Raw genomic sequence first — 22,121 nt, forward strand, 5'->3', positions numbered from 1 at the left:
CTGCCCTGCATAATTCAGATGTGTGAATTTTGAAGGATGGTTCTGTTTCGTTTTGCGTATTTCCCCCCCAGAAAGCATGAATTAGGTAGATTAAACTTTACATGTGAAAGGAATCAATTTCCTTCCCCATCCTTACCTCCAGACTGTCACCATGTTGTGGACCGTATTTAATTGCATAGTGGAAATTTAGGTTTGCAGAATTAAAGTGGATGAAAATGCTCTGGCACAACAAATCCACTGTTTTAAAAAAAATGAACTTTCTGCAGTTAGGGGCTATGGTGAAATGCACTAAAAACTATGGGATAAATAACCGATTAGTGGGAACAAGTGCAACCACCGAACAAGTAAATCAGAATTCAAGCTCATTATTGCCTTGTAAACAAATCAGAGCAAATGCTTAATAAAGATCAGACACTAACCTTCACACAAGTTTTGTGCAAACAAATCAGGATGAATGCTCTCAGTAATCAGGTCATCTGGAGGAGCCCATAGGCGGAGTGTGTGTATGTGTGCGCGCACATGTGTGTGCACTCAAGAACATCTGGGCTTGGCTTCTGCATTCAAGGGATCTCTGCTAGTTGTCCCACATGTTACAGAGGCCTGAATGACCCCAAGTACAAGTTGGACATTGAGTGCTGCCGCCAATCACATGCTGTGGAACACTCTTCCAGGAGAGAGTCAGCAGGCACCCCCACTTTTGACGTTCAGGCATCTCTTGAAGACCAACAGGTCATTCCGCATCAGCGGCAGAAGGCTGGGTTGGTCCACAGCACTGTCCCCTATGGCAGGCTTTTACATTTCCATGCAGGAATCTATGGCAATCATTTGCTTAAATGGGAGGAACTGAGTTGTATCCAGCTAAGTAGATCTGTTGAAATTAATGGACAAAACTGATTTATTAATTTCAACAGGTCTAATTCTGAGTAGAACTAACACTGCCTACAACAGGGCCTTTGAATCTTTTCCGTTTTAAGTTTTCATATCCTCCACTAGTGCGTTTTAAAAAGTAATTAATTTTCTAGTATTCCATTTTTACATGCTTATAATGTTTCACTTTACTGTAAAGGTCCACACAACGTACAAAAGGCAGGAGATGTCAAACTGCATACTGTATAAAGAATGCTAACTTGAATAGCTTTTAATCTCCTTAAGTTTTCACTTAAAAATATACAGAGGAGGTGAAGCAGCCAATTTTTTTACATGTAACCACACCTAAGACCTACAACAAATTGTTGCAGTGTATATCCTCACACAGTATTCCTGTTCAGGCTTCTAGCCAGTTATTCCTTTTGTGCAGGGCATCTCACTCTCCCCTCCCCGGGATTTTCCTTCCCTCCTCTTTCAAACTGACACACTGCATTCCTTACCTATTGAAGCAAGTTTAGTCTTCACTGGGCTGTTGTTGTTTTGCCCTCTTCAGCTTAAAAAAGAGAGAGTTCTACTTCTGTAAACCTCAAGGTTCCCCAGAACACGCTGTTTATATTGTTTCTCAAAGGCCCCATTATGGCTCAATTTCCACCGGCACTCACCACCATAGTTTGTTATTAGAGGGAGCAATATAAGACAACCCACTTTCTCCTCTCCTTTCATTCTGATTTCTTCATCCTACATTTTCCCTTTCTCTGTTCTCCACCTCTGTTCTTCCATACCCACCACAATCCAATTCCTTCTTTCCTTGGGAAGTCATGGTGGCCAAAGTTATACAAGACCAATAAACTATAGATCTAAACAGACAACCATTTTAAAGGAGTGTGCTCCGATCCTCAGCCCAGCTATGGCTGCTCTTAAAACAGGCTTTTGAAACAGCACAAAAAACATGCAAAGGTGTGCATACAATTGTCAGCAGTGGTATCATACCACCTTGACCTTCCCCTCTTTCTCCAAACCCCTCTTGTCTGTTTGGATCTCTACTGCGAAATTATGCTGGTTTTATATTACCCCACCTATCATGGCTTGGGAACTGTGGTTTAGTGAGGGTGCTCAGAAGGATTCTTTTCCCGTATTTCATTTCATTTCATCCACTTTGCTATAACACACAGGAAAGTTTTTAAGCCACAGAAGTGACAAAATATATAACAAAGATCACACATCCTACAACAGTCAGTTCCAACGCGAATGCCATAATGAAAAACGTGTCTATGAAAAGAAACGACTTAAATCAATTGAAGTCATATTCAATAACCCATTTGAAATATAGTATTGCACGATAAAAAAAAATAGTATTGCAACTCTCAAAATCAGCAAATGACAAGCAGAAAACCACTCCCACCAATTACAATAAATCATTACTAGATTATAATCAATAAAAATAACAGCAGAGTCACAACACATAAAATACACCACAGCCCATGTTTGTTTGTTGTTGTTTTTTTTAAAAAAAATCAACTGAGCAGCTAAGTCACAAAGCTTATAAAATGACAAAATGCTTATCCTCAACCCATCCATCCTTTACAGCAGGGGGTTCCTAAATTGTGGCCTCTGGGCCATCAGTGGCTACAATGGTAAGTCAGATGTCCCAGGCACCTGTGGATTTGCTGCTTAAGAAATATTCATATTGATTTTTAATTGTACTTTTATTGCTTATATTGTGTCTAACTGCACTGCAATTCAAACTGTAATACAATAAAATACAATATAGAATAGCTAAAAGCAGCAATAGAAATGCAATTAAAAACACAGTATCTAGCACCACACATTATAATTGACACAAGAGGCATAAAAATTAATGATTTTCAAGTAGTCTGTGGGCAAAAAGCTTGGGAGCCATTGTCTTACAGAATTGGAGTTTCCAGGGGAGCAGGGATATTCTAACCATTAAGAGCCCTAGATGTAAAGATGCCATCAGCCTCATACCTAACCACTGATTCGTTCATACATTCATTTTATTTATCTCATTTATAAACTGCCTTTCCACATATATTTTACCCAAACCACAAGTCCAGGATGAATAAAGAACATGGTACTGGACTAGGGATGGGGGAGGAATTCAATTAATTTCACACTTAAAAGGCAAATATAGCAAATTTCACGCTATTCCAACAGTGCACAAACTGAAGCACAGCCATCCCTCCCAAATTTGTGAATTTTGCAGTGAAGTCATCCAACCAAAAATAATGCATCCTAGGGTGAAGTGAGCATTTAAAATGCATGCATTAGTGACAATAACATACAAAAATGCATTATATTATAGAAAAAAATGCTTTTGCAAAAATATTTATGTCAGGCACAATACACACACACACACACACACACACACACACACACGAATGTTAGGAGAAATTTGCACAGAGATGCTGATGAGTTTTCATGAGAACGTTTAAAAATTAAGTAAGCAGCAAACTTATATACAAATGTGGAGAACTGAAGATTTGGGGGGGGGATGAGAACCAGAGCAAAAACAAAAGTGAAGGATCCGGCCACCTCCATAGCCCCCAACATTTCACAGATGAAAGTAGGGAAGCCCATAGCCTCATATCAAAGGCGATTGCCTAGTTTCCTTTCACATTGATGAATGCTCTTCTCTGTCTTCTGCATCCGATATTCACACTGCAACAGCTTGCCTTGCTCTGTTAAAAGCTAGGAAGGAATTTGTTCTTCTGGTTAAATGAGGGGGTGGGAGCGCGTGGTCATTGGACTACAGCTCCCATTATCCCTGATTGTTGGCTATGCTTGCTGAGGCTGATGGGAAAGGTGGCCCCACAAGTACTGGAAGGCCCACAGGTTCCCCATCCCCTGGGCTAAACCAATGAAGAGCCCTATGTAGTTCACCATCCTGCTTAGATATCCATTTCTTTAAGCCTAGTTTTAGGCCACAAAGCACCTTACGACCACAGTGGCCAACCTAGGGAGGTTGCTTATGCATCATCAAAAAGTAGGAAATGCATTGCCTCACATGGATAGCTTGGTTGGTTAAAGCATGGTGCTGATAATGCCAAGGTTGCTGGTTCAATCCCCTTTTGGGACAGCTGCATATCCCTGCATTGGAGGGGGTTGGACAAGATGACCCAACTCTACAATTCTATGATTCTATGAGCAGAGGAGACAGATTTGCACAAAATCTGCTTATGCTAATATATATGCATAGATGTAGAAGTAAAATACATATTGCCGTAGTGGGGAAGACAGAGGCAGGTGACCTGTGTGCCAGCTCAGCCTGCAGCCAACTTCAGGGTCCCTCCTGCCCTCCCTCCTTACAGTTTTCTCTATTTAAACCAGACTTAGACCAGCCAGCTCTTCAAAATATGTTTATCTTCAAATAAAGGTCTGTCCTCTGTAAAGTAGGCTGCGTGGTCACCTTAGGCCCACAAAATGCCTGTAAGAAGCCCACAAGCAGGACACAGTAGTGCTCTATAAACAAACCAGCAAGCAAATAATTGCCTTGTGCAGATAAAAGAAAAGGGTGTGCAATAGCATTCTCCGAAACGGCCCACTAAGGTCACCTCTAGCCTGTCAGCATTGTGCAGGACGGAATTCAATCACATACCAGAAATTTAGACCTGCACAATTAAAGTGGATTAAAGCACTCTGTCAACTCACTGCAAGAAACCCACTTTGAAAAATAAACAGTGGACGACTGATTAACCAAAAACAATGGGCTTTTTGTGGATAGGGGATGTGATGGTGGGAAAATGCAGTGAAAAGTGTGGGATGAACAGATGATTCATGGGAAGGTGTATAAACACTGGGCAAGCCAATGAATGCTGATTGTCATATAAGCTCCCCACAAACAAATCAGAACGAATGCTCAGCAAGACTGGATATAGCCTAACCTGTGTGTAAGCAAACAGGGTGAACGCTCAATAAACAGGCCGTATGGAGGAGCTCCGAGGAGCCAACCTTCTCACCCCTTCCAGTGTTCTGGCCAATGAATGCAAACTAGGAGGATGACTGACAGGCGCTAGGCCCTTAGATTTTAAATTCTAGGATACTTCAACTGGGTGAATACTGAAGCTTGTTCAATAACGTTAACATATCAGGCTACCTGTATTTCTGTTCTGGCTGCACTGCAACGATTCCTTGCCTGCTTCAGGCACAAAATCCCTGGCCACAGGCATGGAGCCTTGGAGCATGCCTGGCATGGAAAGCAGTTGGACAGGCAATGCCCAGCGGTCCATCCATAGCTGTTTCCTTGAGCATCAGCTCACTTCTTGCAGAGCTGAAGTAGAGGCTGCTGCAGATTCGTGGGGTTTTTAAATCCAGCTCTTTCGCTGTCTTTGGTGCTAAAGGCAGCCCCCCACATGCTCCTCCCATAATGCATCCGTTAATGGGGTAGTGGAAGCAATTGGCCCCTTGCATTAAGCACTGTTTTTTTCTTCTTCTCTTTTCTAAAAAGCACCAGCTTGACGTCCGGTGTGAGAAGATATAAGGGACAGCAGGGAGGGGCCCCTCTAGAAGCTTCCCCTATTGACAGTTTGTTGTTCTCTTCATTAGCCCGGCTTGACAGAGATTTATGGCAGATTTTTGTGAAATAGCCGAGTTCCGAGGTCCAGCTTTTTAACGCCATGGCGAGATTTATGGCACTTAGCAGCGCGAGAGTGCATTAACGGAAGGGCAGCTTTCCTTCCCCCAATTCCCCCGCCCTCCCCGCTCCCCATCTTTCTTCCTCTCTTTTTAATTTGATTGCAAAACAACTTTTAAAGGCAGGAAAATAAAATCTAAGGTAATGGGCTTAATTGTACTTCTGGACAAGGACGTCTGGGGGGGGGGGTGACACTAGAGTGGGAAGGGGGGGGAGAGAGAGAAGAGCCGGGATGCGTGGATGAAGGGTGTGCTCAAGTTAAAGGGTGTTGGAAGTTATTGTGAGATTGGTCCTAAACACCCATGTTAAGCTGTCTGCAACATCCGCATGACACCATCGGCATCAAAACGCCGTCCCAAGGGTCGCCGCCAGCGCCAGTCCGACTCAGAGGAGACCCACTGAAGTCAATAGACACGTCTAACGTAGGTTCTCTGAATTGAACCTGGTGACAATTCTGTGGCTTTTTTCTCATTAATCTGGGTTTAACCTTTCTGGGGATAAGTAAAAGAACCAAAAGCAATGTTACCAATGACACAGCTGCAAGTTAAAAAAACTCACACCCAGCCCATCTCATCTTGAAGCACCCAATTCTAAATTAATCCGTCATCACTGGATTTATAAAATTATTATCTGCAATGTGAACTGATGGTGGTCTATTAGTATTGTTGTTGTTGTTTAGTCGTTTAGTCATGTCCGACTCTTTGTGACCCCATGGACCATAGCACGCCAGGCACTCCTGTCTTCCACTGCCTCCCACAGTTTGGTCAGACTCATGTTCGTAGCTTCGAGAACACTGTCCAACCATCTCGTCCTCTGTCATCTCCTTCTCCTTGTGCCCTCAATCTTTCCCAGCACCAAGGTCTTTTCCAGGGAGTCTTCTCTTCTCATGAGGTGGCCAAAGTACTGGAGCCTCAACTTCAGGATCTGTCCTTCCAGTGAGCACTCAGGGCTGATTTCCTTCAGAATGGATAGGTTTGATCTTCTTGCAGTCCATGGGACTCTCAAGAGTCTCCTCCAGCACCATAATTCAAAAGCATAAAAACTCCCATGGACAAAGACAACAGGCATTATTTGTATATTACCTTTTATATGTTTCCCTGGTATTTGTCATAGCAGTTTATATTTGCCACAACCAATCTGTAGTTGTAGGTGCAGTTCATGGGCTAGTCCCATGTTTTGTAATGGCCATTGTGCCACTGATAAATAAAATTGCTCACAGGTCATTGTTATGATTTTTTGTTACCCCCCCTTTTGTTCTTTAATTTTGTTTCATCTTTTCCTGTTTTTTTTCCATTTCCCCTTTTCTTTCTTGTTAAATTCAGAAATTAATAGCATTATTGCTATTAATGATTCGATTTCTTACCCACCCTTCACCATAGAACAGTTACAGGAATTTAAAATTGAACAGGAAAAACAGTTTAAAAGCAAATTACACTTCCAGGAATAGGATGGGATCTGAAAATCTATCTCTCAGGTGTCAAAGGAAACTTGACAGGCCAGGGTGAAGAGCTGTGTCTTCTGCAGAGCTGAAGAATGTTAGCAGGACAGAGGGAGCTCATCTCCCTCAACCTTAAAACTGATAAAGCTCTGGGGACGGGGTTGTAAGTCCGGTATAGGAAGCAGTGCCCCCCAAGAGAGTCTTGTTAAGATATTGCAAGACACTTCTGTGCAAATAAATCTTTGGGAAGCATGTCTTTGTGGAGGCCACAGTGTACCATGAACTCACCTAACTGGAATAAAAGCTATTTCCTGCTTTGAAAAGGCTGCAAGCATGGTTACAATGATAATTTGTGGTGTGTGTGTGTGTGTGTGTGTGTGTGTGTGTGTGTGTGTGAGAGAGAGAGAGAGAGAGAGAGAGAGAGAGAGAGAGAGAGAATTCAAGTAGCTTGTAATACTTTACAGACCTTCCAAGCACCTCTATTTTCCAGAGACAGCCCCAGATTTACAGAAGCTATCCCAGTTTCTGATTTGATCTTGGCATGTCCTGCTTTTCCTTAGAACCAGAGGCATAGGGAAGGGGGGCGGTGGGTGCAGTCTGCCTGGGGTGCCATCCCTGAGGGGGGGGGGGTGACATCGCTGCACCGGCCCCGGACGCTCGCGGCGGGTGGCGCAACGCCGGGAGGCTTACGGCAGGCGGAGTACCCTCCGGGATACTCCCCCACCCCCCTGGGACACTCCCCCTGCCCCCCGGGTGCACACCGCTCCATGTGCCAGAGCAGCTACCTCCGTCTCTGCTTAGAACATCCCTATTTTCATCGGCGAAATGCTGGGAAGGTATGGATTTATGTGACCCTGGAGCAAAGGAGATAAGTAGCTAAACGAAACAACCTTTAGAAGACATCTGAAGGCAGCCCTGTATAGGGAAGTTTTTTAATGTTTAATGCTTTGTTGTGTTTTTATATACAGTATGTTGGAAGCCACCCAGAGTGGCTGGGGTATGAATGATAAAATTATTATTGCTGTTGTTCTTATGGAATGGGACGTCCCTATTTTCAAATGTTGGAGGGCATATACTTTGCATTATTTAATGTTCAGAGCACTGTATTTATGCAGAGAGTACAAAGAACTTTCTGGGTCTAGCCCTGCGTCCCGTTCTCACTGTGGCCCAACAGTTGCTCCAGTGGGAAGCCTGCAAGCAGGACCCAAACACAGCAACACTCTCCCCTCCTGCAGTTCCCAGCAGCTGGCATTCAGAAGCATTGCTCCCTCTGACAGTGGAGGCAGAAGAACACAGCCATTGGGGTTTGTAGCCATTGATAGCCACTGCATTAATCATTGGGTGTGTGCACTCCCTAACAGCCACCTGTCACCAGAAGCTATCAGTGCTCACTTCAGCAAGCTTTTGCGAGTGACCAACCGCCCAAGGGGTCTTCATCTGTACAAAAGCTCAAAAGTAATGGCCATCTTTAAGCTTTGTGCAACCGAAACGTATTATCTATACATCTATTTTTCTACTCTTTGTTTTTATCCCCTTTCACCCAGATTCTTTTTTGGGGGGAGGGAGGGCTGGATTTACCTTTTAGGGAGTATATTTATGTGCCTGCGCAATCCATTTTTGCTTTCAAGTGGTTCATCCTGCAGCTTTCCCGACCGCGTGTTTTCCCTTCATTCATATATATATCTATAAAATCTGTATCCACAAATATTCAAGCCCATTCTGCTTCCAGGTGTTGGAGGAACATCTGGATGAACACACTCACAGATGTGCCCCTACAGAAGCATTTTGCAAGAGCTATTTTTAGCCCCTCCAGTAGCAGCAAAAAGCGTCCCCAGTTGTCAGGAGGATTGCTCTCTGTGGCATCAATCTTACCGTGGTTTTAAGTGAGCGCTGTCACTTCCCATTTAGGGGGAGATATACGCATATCCTCCTGGAGATGGAGAAATTGATTTTGTTCCCTCTCTCTCTCTCTCTCTCTTTTTAAAGCATCGAGCTATTTTGCTGATTATGAGTTTAATTCCGCCCCCCGCTCTGGTGGGCCTAATATCTTTTGGCTATCCAGGGAAAAAGATCACACAGCATTTGGGAAAGAGACTTTAATGGCAGGAACAATGAATGCACTTATAGTCTCTTCTCCACTGACTAGGCGCATGTCTAGAGCCCCACAGCTCAGAGATAAAGCACAACATTTGTATGCATGCTGTACTTATTTCATCTGGGCCTACAAAGGAGTATATGGATGGAGCCACCTACTTCCAATCAGACCATTGGTCCATCCACCTCAGTTCTGTCTACAATGGGGTGGGAATCCTCAGGCCTGGGAGCCAGATGTGGCCTTCCAAGCCTCATTGTCAGGCCCTGGGGACCCTTCCTTGGCCACACCCCTTCTCCCCAGGCCATGCCTCTCACTGTTCCCGCTACAGTGTTTTCAGCTGGCTCATCCTTGAGCGCCTGGATGAAGAATAGGGAGGATTTGTGGGTAGAAACTACCCTGGTGTACGTTAAGATCTTATTTTTCAGATTTCACTTTTGGATAAAATTGTTCATGAAGGCTGAGGAGCTTCTACATATTATATGCCAACATTTTCTTAATTTAGCCTGCTACCTGACATTGATCAGCGATGAATCATGTATCTGCTGAGGCAACACTCCTGGTGCAAAGCTTCATCTGTTAACCCAATTCCTCTCCAGTTACATGGACCTTAGAATGGGGTCGATTCAACTCAGTCCTATGGGCTGTATTAAATTAAGTTCTACTGACAGTAGACCCACTGATATTAATGGACCCATGTTAGCTATGCCCATTAATTTCAGTTCAATAGGCAATGGAGGTATGTTCATTTGGGCAAAGGGGGCACTGCTCCACCAACTCCAGTCTGCCCTCATCCAGCTCCCACCTACTTGCCTTCTTTCTTAGATTCAGTCTAGGGGGCAGCACTGGATCTCAGCTTCCTCCTCCTTGGTCTCAGTGAGAGAGGAGGATGGTGACAAAACTGGAATTAGTTGGCTCTGCCTGCCATTGGCTCACTAGCTCCACCTACTGTTGGCCCTCCTGCCTTCTGTCTCACCAGCCCCCAGTAGGCACCAGCTACCACTGTCAATAGAACTAATGTTGGATACAAACCCATTTGTTTTATAGCAGATGATCTAGTCAGAGCCAAAATATGTAGAAGACGATAGGGTGTGCACCCCAAAATAAGCTTCAGGCCACCCACAGACAATGTATCCACAACTCTCTAAGAGAGTTTCTTACTTGAATGAAGAATGGTTTGATGTGCATGGCAAGATGCCATATACAACGTTGCGACAACCAAGGTGAGCTCTGAATCTGTCCTTGAAGCACTAGAGAATGATGACAATGACTTTTACGAGGCGTTAAAACTTTGGTGGAAACCTTGTACCTAACTTTTTCTTCTTTGCAGATTTGTGAATGAAGGTATAGTAGCAACACAGTGGTGTAATACTAAAAATATTCTTGTGGTTGTATTGTTCTCTTTTGCTTTCATCTCTCTGATTATTTTTTACTTCACATAAAATATATATTGCATTTGCCAAGTCCCTTTGTCATTTTCTTGCTCATATTGGATTACTACTTATTTCTGGCAATTATTATAATTATTTATACAGCTAAATAATTTTTTTTTTTGAGTGAAAGCAACTCATAACTGACAGCCACCATGGCTAATAATTTTACTAGGTCATAGTCTTTTTTTGGAAAAAAGTACCTAGTTTAATCCCTCAGGATGGTACCGTCCAACCTATTTTAAGACACACAAGTAATTGGTAGGAACCACGCTGGCAGATAAGAATGGGTGAGCATTGCTTTATACCAGCCCAGCAGAGAGATTGATCACTGATCAGTCTAAGATAGCAGACTAAATGAGGAAAGTTTTGGTATATAACATGCCAAAATGTTGGTATATAATTGGGCAAAAGCTGTGAACCCCCAAAATGGATATTGTGTATTTTTGACTATTTGTTTACATGATTAAGGTATGTTTTTCGTTGAAAGCTACTCAGGGTTGATAAATTACTATGGTCATGGGCTATTTAAAAAAAGGGGGGGGCTACCTTGTTTTTTCATTCCAGGTGGTAACAACCAAGCCTTCTGGCCCCTAGTCTAATCACCCCTCTTTTGCCTGGGGTATGTGTGTGCCTTTTAAAACCAGGAGGGAAAGGGGGAGTTAGTGAGGGGCTGGGGATAGAGGAACTTATGACTGCAATCCCAAACGGTGTTAATTATTTGCACATATTTCTATGAGCCTTAGGAGGAAGAGAGGAAGAGTGTTAAAAGCTCATGAATAGTATGTGTTTTTTTACTCTACAAAAATGAACATCGTACATAACATTATTTTTGCTCTTTGGAAGATTATGCCCCATTGCCGTTGTCCCCGCTGTCTCTCGCTTTCTCCCTTTCCCTCCCCCCCCCCGCCTCTCTCGAGGTTAGATCTCTGAAGGGCGGAGGATGCCAGTTCAGATAATAAATGTTGCTGAATGCATTGTGAGTTGCCGCTACCCTGAAATAACAACAGTCCAGATTCATCGTAAGATGAAAGCTTCTGAAGTTGATTTTATTTATTTATTTAAAGAAAGAAAGCAGTTGCGGTTGGTTTGCTAGCACAACACTCAAGTGCTATCGTGTGGGGGGCGATAAGCAGGTTCTGAACTGCGGTGACTCAGGCAGCAATGCTAGGTGTAAGGACCTGTGTAATGTCTGAGGCCCTGAGACCCACTGAAATTAACATGTGTGATTCACTTAGCTCCATTCATTTCAGTGGGCCTTGTTTAAGTAGAATCTTGGGTACCACCCTGTTTTAATTTGTGGGAGGGGTGACAGCATTATCAACTACCTTGCTTCCTACAGTCAGCAGGAAGGCCCTGTTGCTGGTGCCGCTGCTGACTGATGCCTGGTGGTGCTGACCTGTTACAGGGACTTATTGATGGTGGCTCCTTCGTTGCGGAGTGCTCTCCTTGGTGAGGTGCAACCGTTCCCCTCATTAATAACTTTCAGGAAGAAGTTTTAAAGATTCCTGTTTACTCCCAGACATTTGATGGCTGAAATCTACTGCCGCTGGCCACCTTGAAATATTCAGGCGTTAAGGTATGTGATTTTTATATTATTTTTAATTATATTGTTTTACCACATTGGTGTTTGCCTTCCTGGCTTCTTTGTGGGGGGGGGGCAGGGCAGAGGTGCTAACTTGAATAAACTTTTGGGGGACCCGGGTAAGCCCCACCCCACATAAATACAGGTGAAACTCGGAAAATTAGAATATCGTCGAAAAGTGCATTTATTTCAGTAGTCCAACTTTTTATTTTTTTATTTTTCTTTTAATTTTTACAAATGCTTTCTTTTGGAAATTCCACAGTAATAAAACAAATAGTTACAATAATACAAAAATAAACAAAAATAAACATCACTATTACATTTCATTAATTACATTCCATTTATAATTGACCCGCCTAACAACAAATAATTACAATTACAACAAATAAAGGCTTGTCATATCTTGCTTTGCATGTTATGCATCTATCTCATATATTGGTTTCACCTTTTAAGTTGCATTACTGAAATAAATCCTCTTTTCGACGATATTCTAATTTTCCGAGTTTCACCTGTAATCACATGACGTAGCGCACACACACCATTCGAGTGGCAATGCCCATCAACTTATGAGGGGCCCAGCCCCGTCAAATAATTTATTGGGGGGCCCAAAGGGACCTCGGCCCCTAGGAGTTGGCTCCTACGAGGATGGGGAGAGGGAGGAGGAAGAGGTGGGAGGAGAATAATTTGGATTTATCCACTTCAAGTGCCAAAATGTCTTGGACTAGTCCCGCAGATGTAGCTTGAAACAAAGGCATTTTCTTGATCTGCCCATTTTGCTGGCTATCCCCTTGTAAGGGCCAAACTACATTTGTCATGTGGTCCACACTTCACCACCACCAGAAAGAGGAAATGCATCACCAAAAAGAGAGAGGGGAAAACAAACGAAGAACTGGATCTGCAGAAAATATTCCGATGGTAATTCATAAGTCTAAATGCAAATTTGGAAACACAGTAAATGGTATAGCTCAGTTCCTGGTATCCACCTAGCTCAGGCATCCCCAGACTTCGGCCCTCCAGATGTTTTGGACTACAATTCCCATCTTCTCCAACCACTGGTCCTGTTAGCTAGGGATTGTGGGAGTTGTAGGCCAAAACATATGGAGGGCGACAGTTTGGGGATGCCTGACCTAGCTTATTAGTGTCCACACAACCTGGCAGCAGCTCCTACAAAGTTTCAGAAAATGTGCCCTGCTGCCCCACTGCCCTACCTGGAGATGCTGGGATTGAACAGCAGGTTCTTTTTCATGCAAAGTACTGTACATGCAACACAGCGCCCCCTGTATTGCAGAGGAAAACATGCAGTCAGACAGAGAAGCACACCTGGATGAGCTCCAGCTCTGGAGATTGGGCACACAGTTTCAGCACCTTCTCCACCCCAAGCAGCCAGGTTTGTGGACTACACAGAAGGCTCCCTGCAGAGCGAGTGCAATGGCGTGGCCTGGGATGTGGTGGTGGTGGTGGGGAATGAAAGCTACCTTTCCCTAGGATTCTAGATTCAGGTAGGTAGCCGTGTTGGTCTGATGCAGTCGAAATAAATAAATAAATTTAAAAGTTGTCCATTAGCACCTTAGAGACCAACTAAGTAGTTCTGGGTTTAGCTTTCGTGTGCATGCAGGTATCTGAAGAAGTGTGCATGCACACGAAAGCTTATACCCAGAACTACTTAGTTGGTCTCTAAGGTGCTACTGGACAATTTTTAAATTTATTTCCCTAGGGTGCCTTTTGTTGCTCCAAGCAGAGAGCTAAGTCGGTCACTTGGAAGCATAGGAGGGAGCTGCTTGGAGGGATTCTACCTGCATGCTTTCTTACACCTGCCTAGCTCAGTGGTAGCAATCCTTGGCATGCCCAGGTAGACATACCCCTGCATGAAACCCTGGAGAGAATTTGCCAGTTGTTGTAGACAGTCCTGAGCTGGGTGGGCCAATGGCTTGACAAGGCAGCTTCCTGTGTTCATTTGTTGCTCTTGCCCACTCAACACTGCCCATCGTTGTCGTTGGGGAATTACCATAGTTGCAAAAGGTAGGAAGTTGATTGACATTCCAGCAACACTGCACAGCAGGTGTGCTTGCTAAGTGAGATGCATTCTGCGACAGAAATGGGGGAAGGACACAGTCTGGGCCACAGCCAGTCATGAATTACTCCTCTACTAAATAAGCCCAAGCTTCAAATACTGAAGCTCGGTAGTAGAGCATCTGCTCAACATGCAAAAGGTCCCAGGTTCAATCCCCGGCACCCCCAAGTAGTGCTGAGAATGCCCACTGCCTGAAACCCTGGAAAACAGCTGCCAGTAAGGATGTAAGAGAATTCTGTTGGAAACGGAAGAGGAATTTGACACAATTTGCATGTTCATCTAAGGTCAGGAACAGAAATCGCACAAGCAAATGCGGGGTTTTTTTGTTTTTGTTTTAGTCTGCAAACATTATGTTCATGGCATTTCCCTTCCATCGAAATGCACTGAAATTAATGACCTAAGTGGGACAGCCGGACTGCAGTGGAATAGAAACAGAACTGATTGCGACGAACACAGGATGGGATGGAAATTGCTGCCTCCTGACGTCCCTAGCTGCCAGTCACTGCAGACAACACTGAGCTCGCTGGACCAAGTAGTCTGACTCAGAGAAGAGCAGCATCCTATGACTAACAGAGTGGGAGAGGTAGGAGAGGGAAAGCCATGCATCTCTTAAATCTTTTTTGCACATCTCTCCATGCACAAGAGGAGAGGGCAAAGAGATCGAGACTCCTTGGTGACTAGCAATTAGCTCACCAGGCTAATTCCAAAGCTCTTGTTTAAAAACCTAGGTTCCTGGTATACTACTAACATATATTTCTCAAACCATGTGGACTAGATTCTTAGATCTGCACGTCTTCTCTCAGTCCTTGTGGACTAGATTCTCAGAATCTGCATGTTTTGTCTCACACCTTGTACATTCGATTCTTAGGAGCGGCACATTTTCTTTCAGACCATGAGGTCCAGATGCTTGGAAGAAAGCTAGATTCTTCTAATGTTGTTAGGTTCCCTCGCTGCAGAACAGAAGGAGCCTCTTTGTCCAGGCTGGCTGTGCTGTGCTATGCCCCCCCCCCCAGCCAATCCCTGTCCCCCACTTTGCTGCTGCGTCTGCAGGACTGGTAAGCTGAGGAAGAGGTTGGGCGAGTGAGTGGGTGGGTCGTTAGGCAGCCTGCAGCTTCAGCGTTTATTTGCGAGCTGTGAGATCACAGGTTAATGGACGGGAGGATAAATCCCGGTTGGTTCTTGTTTATCACTGTACGAAGAAAAGCCCCACGCACAGTGGCGACAGGTCCAGGACTTTAAAGAGTGGAAATAAAATGGGATCACTTCGGGTCAGGCATAAATAAAGGACCCATTAACATTGGCAGTGATGCCGCTGGGAGCGAGTGGCCTCAGGATGGGGCTTGTTTGTTTGCCTGACTCCTTCATTTCCTTGCAATTTTCTTCTCCTGCTGGCTGGCTCGGCTTCCAGACTCCTGCCACCTTGGGCTTTGACTTTGTGAAATCTTGGCTCAGTAAGGCCTACACTGCGTGGCATGGATGGGATACAGATGAGAGGGTTGTAGTGGCAGAGACCGGTAAAGGGCAGCCTTGCCTCTAGGGGGCACTGTGCTGCAGGTTAGAGCAGGCTTGGCCAGAGGGCTATTTCAACACGAGAGGACCCCCCTCCCCACAATCTTGTATCTCTGCATTGTTGGGAGTCCCTAGAAAGCTGCTCTTCCTTTAAACCAGTCTGCAAGTTCACAAAGAGAATTGCTAGCAGGCCAGGTAAATGAATGAATCAAATAACTGCAGGCTGCTGTGAACTCCAAATCGCCCACCCACAGAGGAGGATGCCTGCCATCTCTCTGCGTGAGTAACTGCCTCTTTCCAAACAGTCTTCTTTTGTGGGTGGGGTGGGGTGGGGTGGGGTGGGGTGGGGTGGAGGGAAGCAATTTTGCTGCACCTCTGCCTCATGCATGGTTAGATTAGTCCATGCCTCCAGCAAAATTCCCTGCCCCCAGAGGAGGCTGTTTGTTGCTTCTCTGCATGAGTGACTGTTCTCTGCTTGCCTCCATCTAATGAGCCTTCTTGGGAGTCAGGGAGAGAGGAGGACAGGGGAAGAATAATTCTACCATGCATCTGCATAGAGGGTGTCTCCGCCATGTGATCACTTCCACTGGAGAATTAACAGAATGTACCAATCCTCAAGAAGGCTCATCGGATGTGGGCGAGCCTCTGGCCCGCCGGTTGTTTGCTGAACTACAACTCCCATCATCCCTGGACATTGGCCATACTTGCTGGGGCTCATGGGTAAATAGTTGTTCCCTTCTGAAGTGGCATAACTGCTGTAGTTAAAGCTAACTGCAACTTACCTGGGAGTAAGTCCCAATCAACTCCGTAGGACTCACACCTGAGTAGACAGGTATAGGATTATCCCATAATTATCCCACTTTTTTATGGTGGCTGTGTTTTAAATATGTTTTTTCCCCTCCCTGTTGCTTTATAGTATTTCATGGCTGCATTATTTGTACTTACTGCTGGTGTCAAACTGTTTTCGAATTTATTTACAGTACTTGTTTGTTTTTTAAGATGGTTAATTTATTGATTTAAGGCTGTGTACACAACACACAGAAATACTAGCTGCAGTTATCCAGGGCATGTCAGCTGATAGGGCGCATAGCTGTCCTCCTCCTGAAAGTGCATCTCTGTCTGTCTGTCTGTCTGTCTGTGTACCATATGTGAGCAAAAACTAAGCCGACCTCAACCTGCACCAGGGGACACCTGCCTGCCTAACACCTGGAGAGCCGTGAGCATCTTGGAGAGCTATGCACTGCCACTGGCCAAGCGTGACCTCCACTCCCGCTGTACAGGGGAGTCGCTGGCCCTCCCAGGTGCCATGTCAAAAGCCAAGCACAACCTGCTACTTGCATTGAGAGCAGCCTTTGCAGAAGAGCCCTGGGGAGTGCGGGCGGCTTCTTATTCAGAGCACATAGTATGCTGACAATGCCCACCATTTTGGAAAAGGGCAAAGAAAAGGACACATAAGTGGGGAGTGGGAGAGCCCTTACTCATCCAAATTCGGTGTGGTCCACAGGTCCTGTCCCCCCCCCCCATTGAATATTCTATAGCACAATGTCAAGCCAGGAAGTCATCACAAAAGAACTCAGAACTTTCTCATTGGCAGAAAGACCCAGAGGGCAGGGGGAGCAATAGATGTTTAGCCCCACTTTTTTTCTGAACACCCAGTCTGCCTGCCTCTGTCATATCCCCTACAGCCCACTAGCCTTTGAATGGCCATGTCTGGCCTCTCTACGCTCAGCTTTTAAAGCACATCTAGGCCAGGCTTTTATTTATTTTGCCAGCTCCCTGTATGTATAGTTTTTATAAGATACTGCTTTTGTTGCATGTTTGTTCAATTGTTTGATTGTAAACTGCCTTGTGAGGGTTCACTCTGAAAGGTGGGCTAGCACTCTGGATGTCTGGATTTGTTTTGGTTTCTCAGTGTTTTCCATTTCCCCAGCAATTTACAGATTGATTGTTTTTTTTAAAAAAAACAGTAATCATAAAAAATCAATATCTTTTTGAAGTTTTGAGTAATATGCACATTTATGTAGGCAAATTATCCTAATATAATGCATTTTTGTATGTTATTTTAATCAGTGTGCACATTTTGAACCACATCCCCCCCCCCAAATACGTGCATTTTTGTGCATATTATTTGGTTGGAGAATTGCACTGCAAAATTCAGAAAAGTGAATGTGTCTTTTGGTTTGCGTAACATTTTGAGAAGTACAAATTAGGCAGCTCCACATCGAAATGCAAACAAAATCGGATTTCTGTCCTCTCCGTAAGTAGCACAATATTAAACAAGCAAATAAACAACACAACAAGAATCAAAATTTATCTTAATATTATTTCCAAATGCTGTTTTGTTCTGCCTAGCCAGGTGACGAAGAAACACCTTTCTCTGCCTGAATCCCTGGAGAGCTGCTGCCAGTCAGAGTAGGCCAACCTTTTTTGACCAAGGGGCACCTTTTTAATTTTGAGAGAGTTTTGGGGTCGCCAGTCACAAAATGGATGCTGTGGAAGTGTGGCATAAAACAACATGTTGTAGGAGGACAACGACACATGGAGGACCACCATGTTGGTTACCCCTTCTTGTACTGCTTGACCCCATCAACTGTCACCGAGAGGTAGAGTGCCCCTGCAGATGAAGGTTTTATTTTGCCATCATGTTGAGTGGTGATTCATAGACCTATTCTCCAAGTATTTCTGTTTTTGCTTTAAAATTTTTAAAAAAAACTATCTCACTTGGTAGTGAAATGCTGTAAGTTATGTACTGTGGAAGACATACTTGTGCCCGTCTTGAACTTAAGATCACAACCTTCTGCTTTATACTGTGTCCGACTTCTTGTCTATCTAGTCCACCACTGACTGGCAGCAGCTCTCCAGGGATTCAGCCAGCTGGGCATCTCATGTATTCTGAACAGCCACAGGCAGTGCCCAGCTCCTAGTACCCTGTGCTTCCTTCCCCCTCCCTTTCAAACCAGTATAGATATTAATTTGAAAGCTGTGAAGAAGAAAAAGGTATCAATTAGGAGACTCACCCCCGCCTCCTCCCAGCAGGGAACTGTTAGCTACAAAGAAAACACAGAGAAAGATGATGTTATTAAATTGCTGCCTGTTCAGGAACCATTTCACTTTAGTTCATTCACCAAAAAAAAGCAGGGGGAAGCATTACAATAATAACTCGTCTGGCTTTTTGGAAGGCTCCTTCTTCCCTCCAGCCCTTGTCCCAGCCCCTGGAGTCCCCTCCACCCCCACTTTGCACCAAACTGCTTCTCTTACCAGACCCATCTCCTTGTGGAAACTCAGGTACTGAAAGTCAAAGCATCTTCATCCCTTTGTCTGAATCATAGGGTCGTAGAGTTGGAAGGGACCACAAAGGTGATCTAGTCCAACCCCTGCAATACAGGAATATTTTGCTCAATGTGGGGATCAACCCCACGGCCCTGAGCTCAAGAGTCTCATGCTCTACCACCTGAGCTATTTGTGCAACTGCCTTTCACTCTGTTATCTCCTCTGTGTCGTGTTTCTGACTGCAAAGTCACTTGGGGTAGAGATCTGTCCTTCTGCATTTGGTAAAAGGCCATGCCCGCCAATAGCTTTATATACAAATAGACCAGGAGGCGGGAACCTTTTGGCCTCGCAGGCCTGGTCTTTATCTCCCCCACTCCTCTGGGCCATCTTTGACAGGTGGGCAATATGACAGGTATTGACATTAAGGACATAGTTGTGGACACTCTGGTGAGAAATGCTTAGAGCAGGCATCCCCAAACTTCGGCCCTCCATATGTTTTGGACTACAATTCCCATCATCCCTGACCAATGGTCCTCTGAGCTAGGGATCATGGGAGTTGTAGGCCAAAACATCTGGAGGGCCGCAGTTTGGGGATGGCTGGCTTAGAGGATGCTTAGAGGAAGGAATGGGTGAACCGTGAATTTTCGCTTTTTCTCAGTTTCTTATTTTTTCAGTCTAAAGTTCAGTTTTCCACATAAGTTTGCATTTTTTCCAAAAAAGCCCTTGTGAAATTAAGCATCTTAGTGCAGAATTATCTTAACAGGCACATTTTCCAAATCAATTTCCCCCATCGACAATGCATTTCCCCCTTTATTTTGCTTAATACATGCATTTTAACGCCCACTTTATGGATTCTTGTCCATTTTAATTAGCTGGAGAACTGCACTGCAAGATTCATAGAAGTCTGGGTTTCAAAGGATGGCTGCATTTCAGTTCATTTACTGCTCCAGAAAGTGCAAGTTACCAAACCAAATTTCTCTTCGATTCCCAACAGGGCATGAAGGCAAAATCCCTCCCCGTGCTGGCTGCCCCCAGCATTCTGATCACCTCATAATGGGAGGTTTGCAGCCAACGGCCTCTCCCTCCCTGAATCTCTTCAATCCATTTTGAAAACCATTCTAAGTTTAATGAATTGTTTTAACCACCTGCTTTTAACGTTGGTCTTATTGATTGCCCTTTTAGTGTTTGTTTGTTTTATTCTGACTTCATATTGTTTTTATTGTTTTCTTGGCTGTCAATGACTTGTCCGCAATGGCTGTGTTCTACCTCCACTGTCAGAGGATGCATGTGCCTCTGAATAACCGAGAATCACATGTGGCTGTTGTGAGCTCCCCACAGGCACCTGGCTATACTGATCCTACCCCAAAAATATTCAGGAGGCCCAAAAGTGCTCGGTCAGCAGGAGCTGGAGCCTCTGTCCAGCAGCACCACCCTTCATTGTCTATCATGCTGTCCTCAGGGACTGTGAGCCAATTGGCCAAAGGGTGCTCTGCAAATTCACAAAATAAAGAAGTAAACAAGCAAAGAAACCAACACAGGCAAGCACCCATCACCACATCGTGGATGTACTAATCTGCCAAATAAATAAAAGGTAGCAGCACATCTTGTGGAAGTGAATTCCACATCCTACATCCCTGCTTACTTTATACTCTAAACCTGATTCACTGGGAGACCCCTGGGTTGAAAGGGTTCCACTTCATGGGCGTACCCAGCATTGGGCAGGGGGGGCAGCTGCCCCCTAGAAACAGGGCAGCTGGAGAGGACAGGCAGGGACGCTGCCTGCTGTGCTACACCTCAGCCTGCTTGGCTGAAGCGAAATGGCAGCAGCGGCAGCGAAGCTGCCTCCGTTGAAAAAAACCTGGACCTGGACCTGGGCTAACTTCAGCCCACACTCCTTCAAGTCACAGCGAGCACAGCACAGAAAGTGCTGCCCCACAATGCTCTGCGGCATCTCATTTGCAGAGCAAAGTCACCGCTGCCATTAAAGGAGCGGGCAAGGCAGGAGTGCAAGCGTGGGTGGCTCCGTGTGCTGCCTTGCAAATGGCCCCCTTTCCTCTGGGGTGTGTGGGTGTTGACCATGCCTCCTAGGGGGATCCTGGCCACATCATTGCCAGCTAGCCAATCGGGTGGCTGGTGTGTGTGGCTGGTGTGCCCCCCCTAGCTTTGATCCTGGGTACGCCCATGTTCCACTTGCATAAGTACTGTGCTGAAGTTGGACACTACTTATGGGCTGTATCCAATGCTTCTCCTTCTCAGAGTAAGTCATGCCCATTAATTTCAATGGGTGTCCTCTGAGTAGAACTAGCATTAGATTGTTGTTTAGTCATGTCCGACTCTTCGTGACCCTATGGACCAGATCACGCCAGGCTCTCCTGTCTTCCGCTCCCGCAGTTTGGTCAAACTCATGTTTGTAGCTTCGAGAACACTGTCCAACCATCTCTGTTGTCCCCTTCTCCTTGTGCCCTCCATCTTTCCCAACATCAGGGTCTTTTCCAGGGAGTCTTCTCTTCTCATGAGGTGGCCAAAGTACTGGAGCCTCAGCATTAGATACAGCCCTGTATTTCCCTAGGCTTTCGCTACTGGGGGCAACCTGTAGGATAAGCCGTGTGTATGCTTCAAATCAGCTTGTAGACAAAATCTCCTCACTGTTTTCCCCCTCACACCCTTGTCCCCAGTTACAGCTGGAAATAAATGCCGTTCCAGACTTCATTCATGCCCTAGCAGTTTGCTGAAGGTTTAGCACCTGTTACCGAGAAGTTACCTTGGCAACGGGAGCATCGCATACGATTGCTGTCACCTCGGAAACACCCAGTACAGAATAAACCCCTGTTCCCAGGGAGCCTAGCCAGGAGATTCACGCCGCTGTGGTTGGAGCTGGGAGAAGTGAGGTGTGTAATGTGGGTTGGGAGGGGCATGCATGGAAACTTCAGGTCAGTCTCCCCACACCGCAGTGTGTGTGTGTGAACAGACAATTTGCTACATCTCATATGGTGAGAGGGAGTCTCAAAATAGCTGGGAAAGAAGCACATCAAGAGAATGCCAAGAGAAGGAAAACTGCTTATCAGGTCTTTCAGAATTAGCCTTTTCTTGACACATATACCAGATTTGACTGGTATAACCCAGAGCTGCCTACAACACAGACTGGCAGCATCTCCTTGGGGGTCACCTGCTTCCTGCTCCTTTCTCCTAGCTGGAGACAGCTGGAACC

The 22,121-nt window shown here is 45.1% G+C and overlaps 1 protein-coding gene across 3 annotated transcripts in view; it reads right to left on the bottom strand.

The window, feature by feature from the left end:
* The window catches only part of MACROD1 (mono-ADP ribosylhydrolase 1), a 340,694-nt gene that overhangs the window by 67,863 nt on the left and 250,710 nt on the right, over positions 1–22,121 (bottom strand). For 2 of the 3 annotated variants that reach the window (XM_035097652.2, XM_035097653.2), the window contains exon 4: positions 18,661–18,690. The exons of the other annotated variant lie outside the window; for it this stretch is intronic. In XM_035097652.2, coding sequence (XP_034953543.2) covers positions 18,661–18,690 — 30 coding nt within the window. The remainder of the gene's footprint in view (positions 1–18,660; positions 18,691–22,121) is intronic. 3 annotated transcript variants of the gene reach the window in all.

Source organism: Zootoca vivipara, chromosome 17, assembly GCF_963506605.1.
Source record: "Zootoca vivipara chromosome 17, rZooViv1.1, whole genome shotgun sequence".
NCBI classification, from domain to species: Eukaryota; Metazoa; Chordata; class Lepidosauria; order Squamata; family Lacertidae; genus Zootoca; species Zootoca vivipara.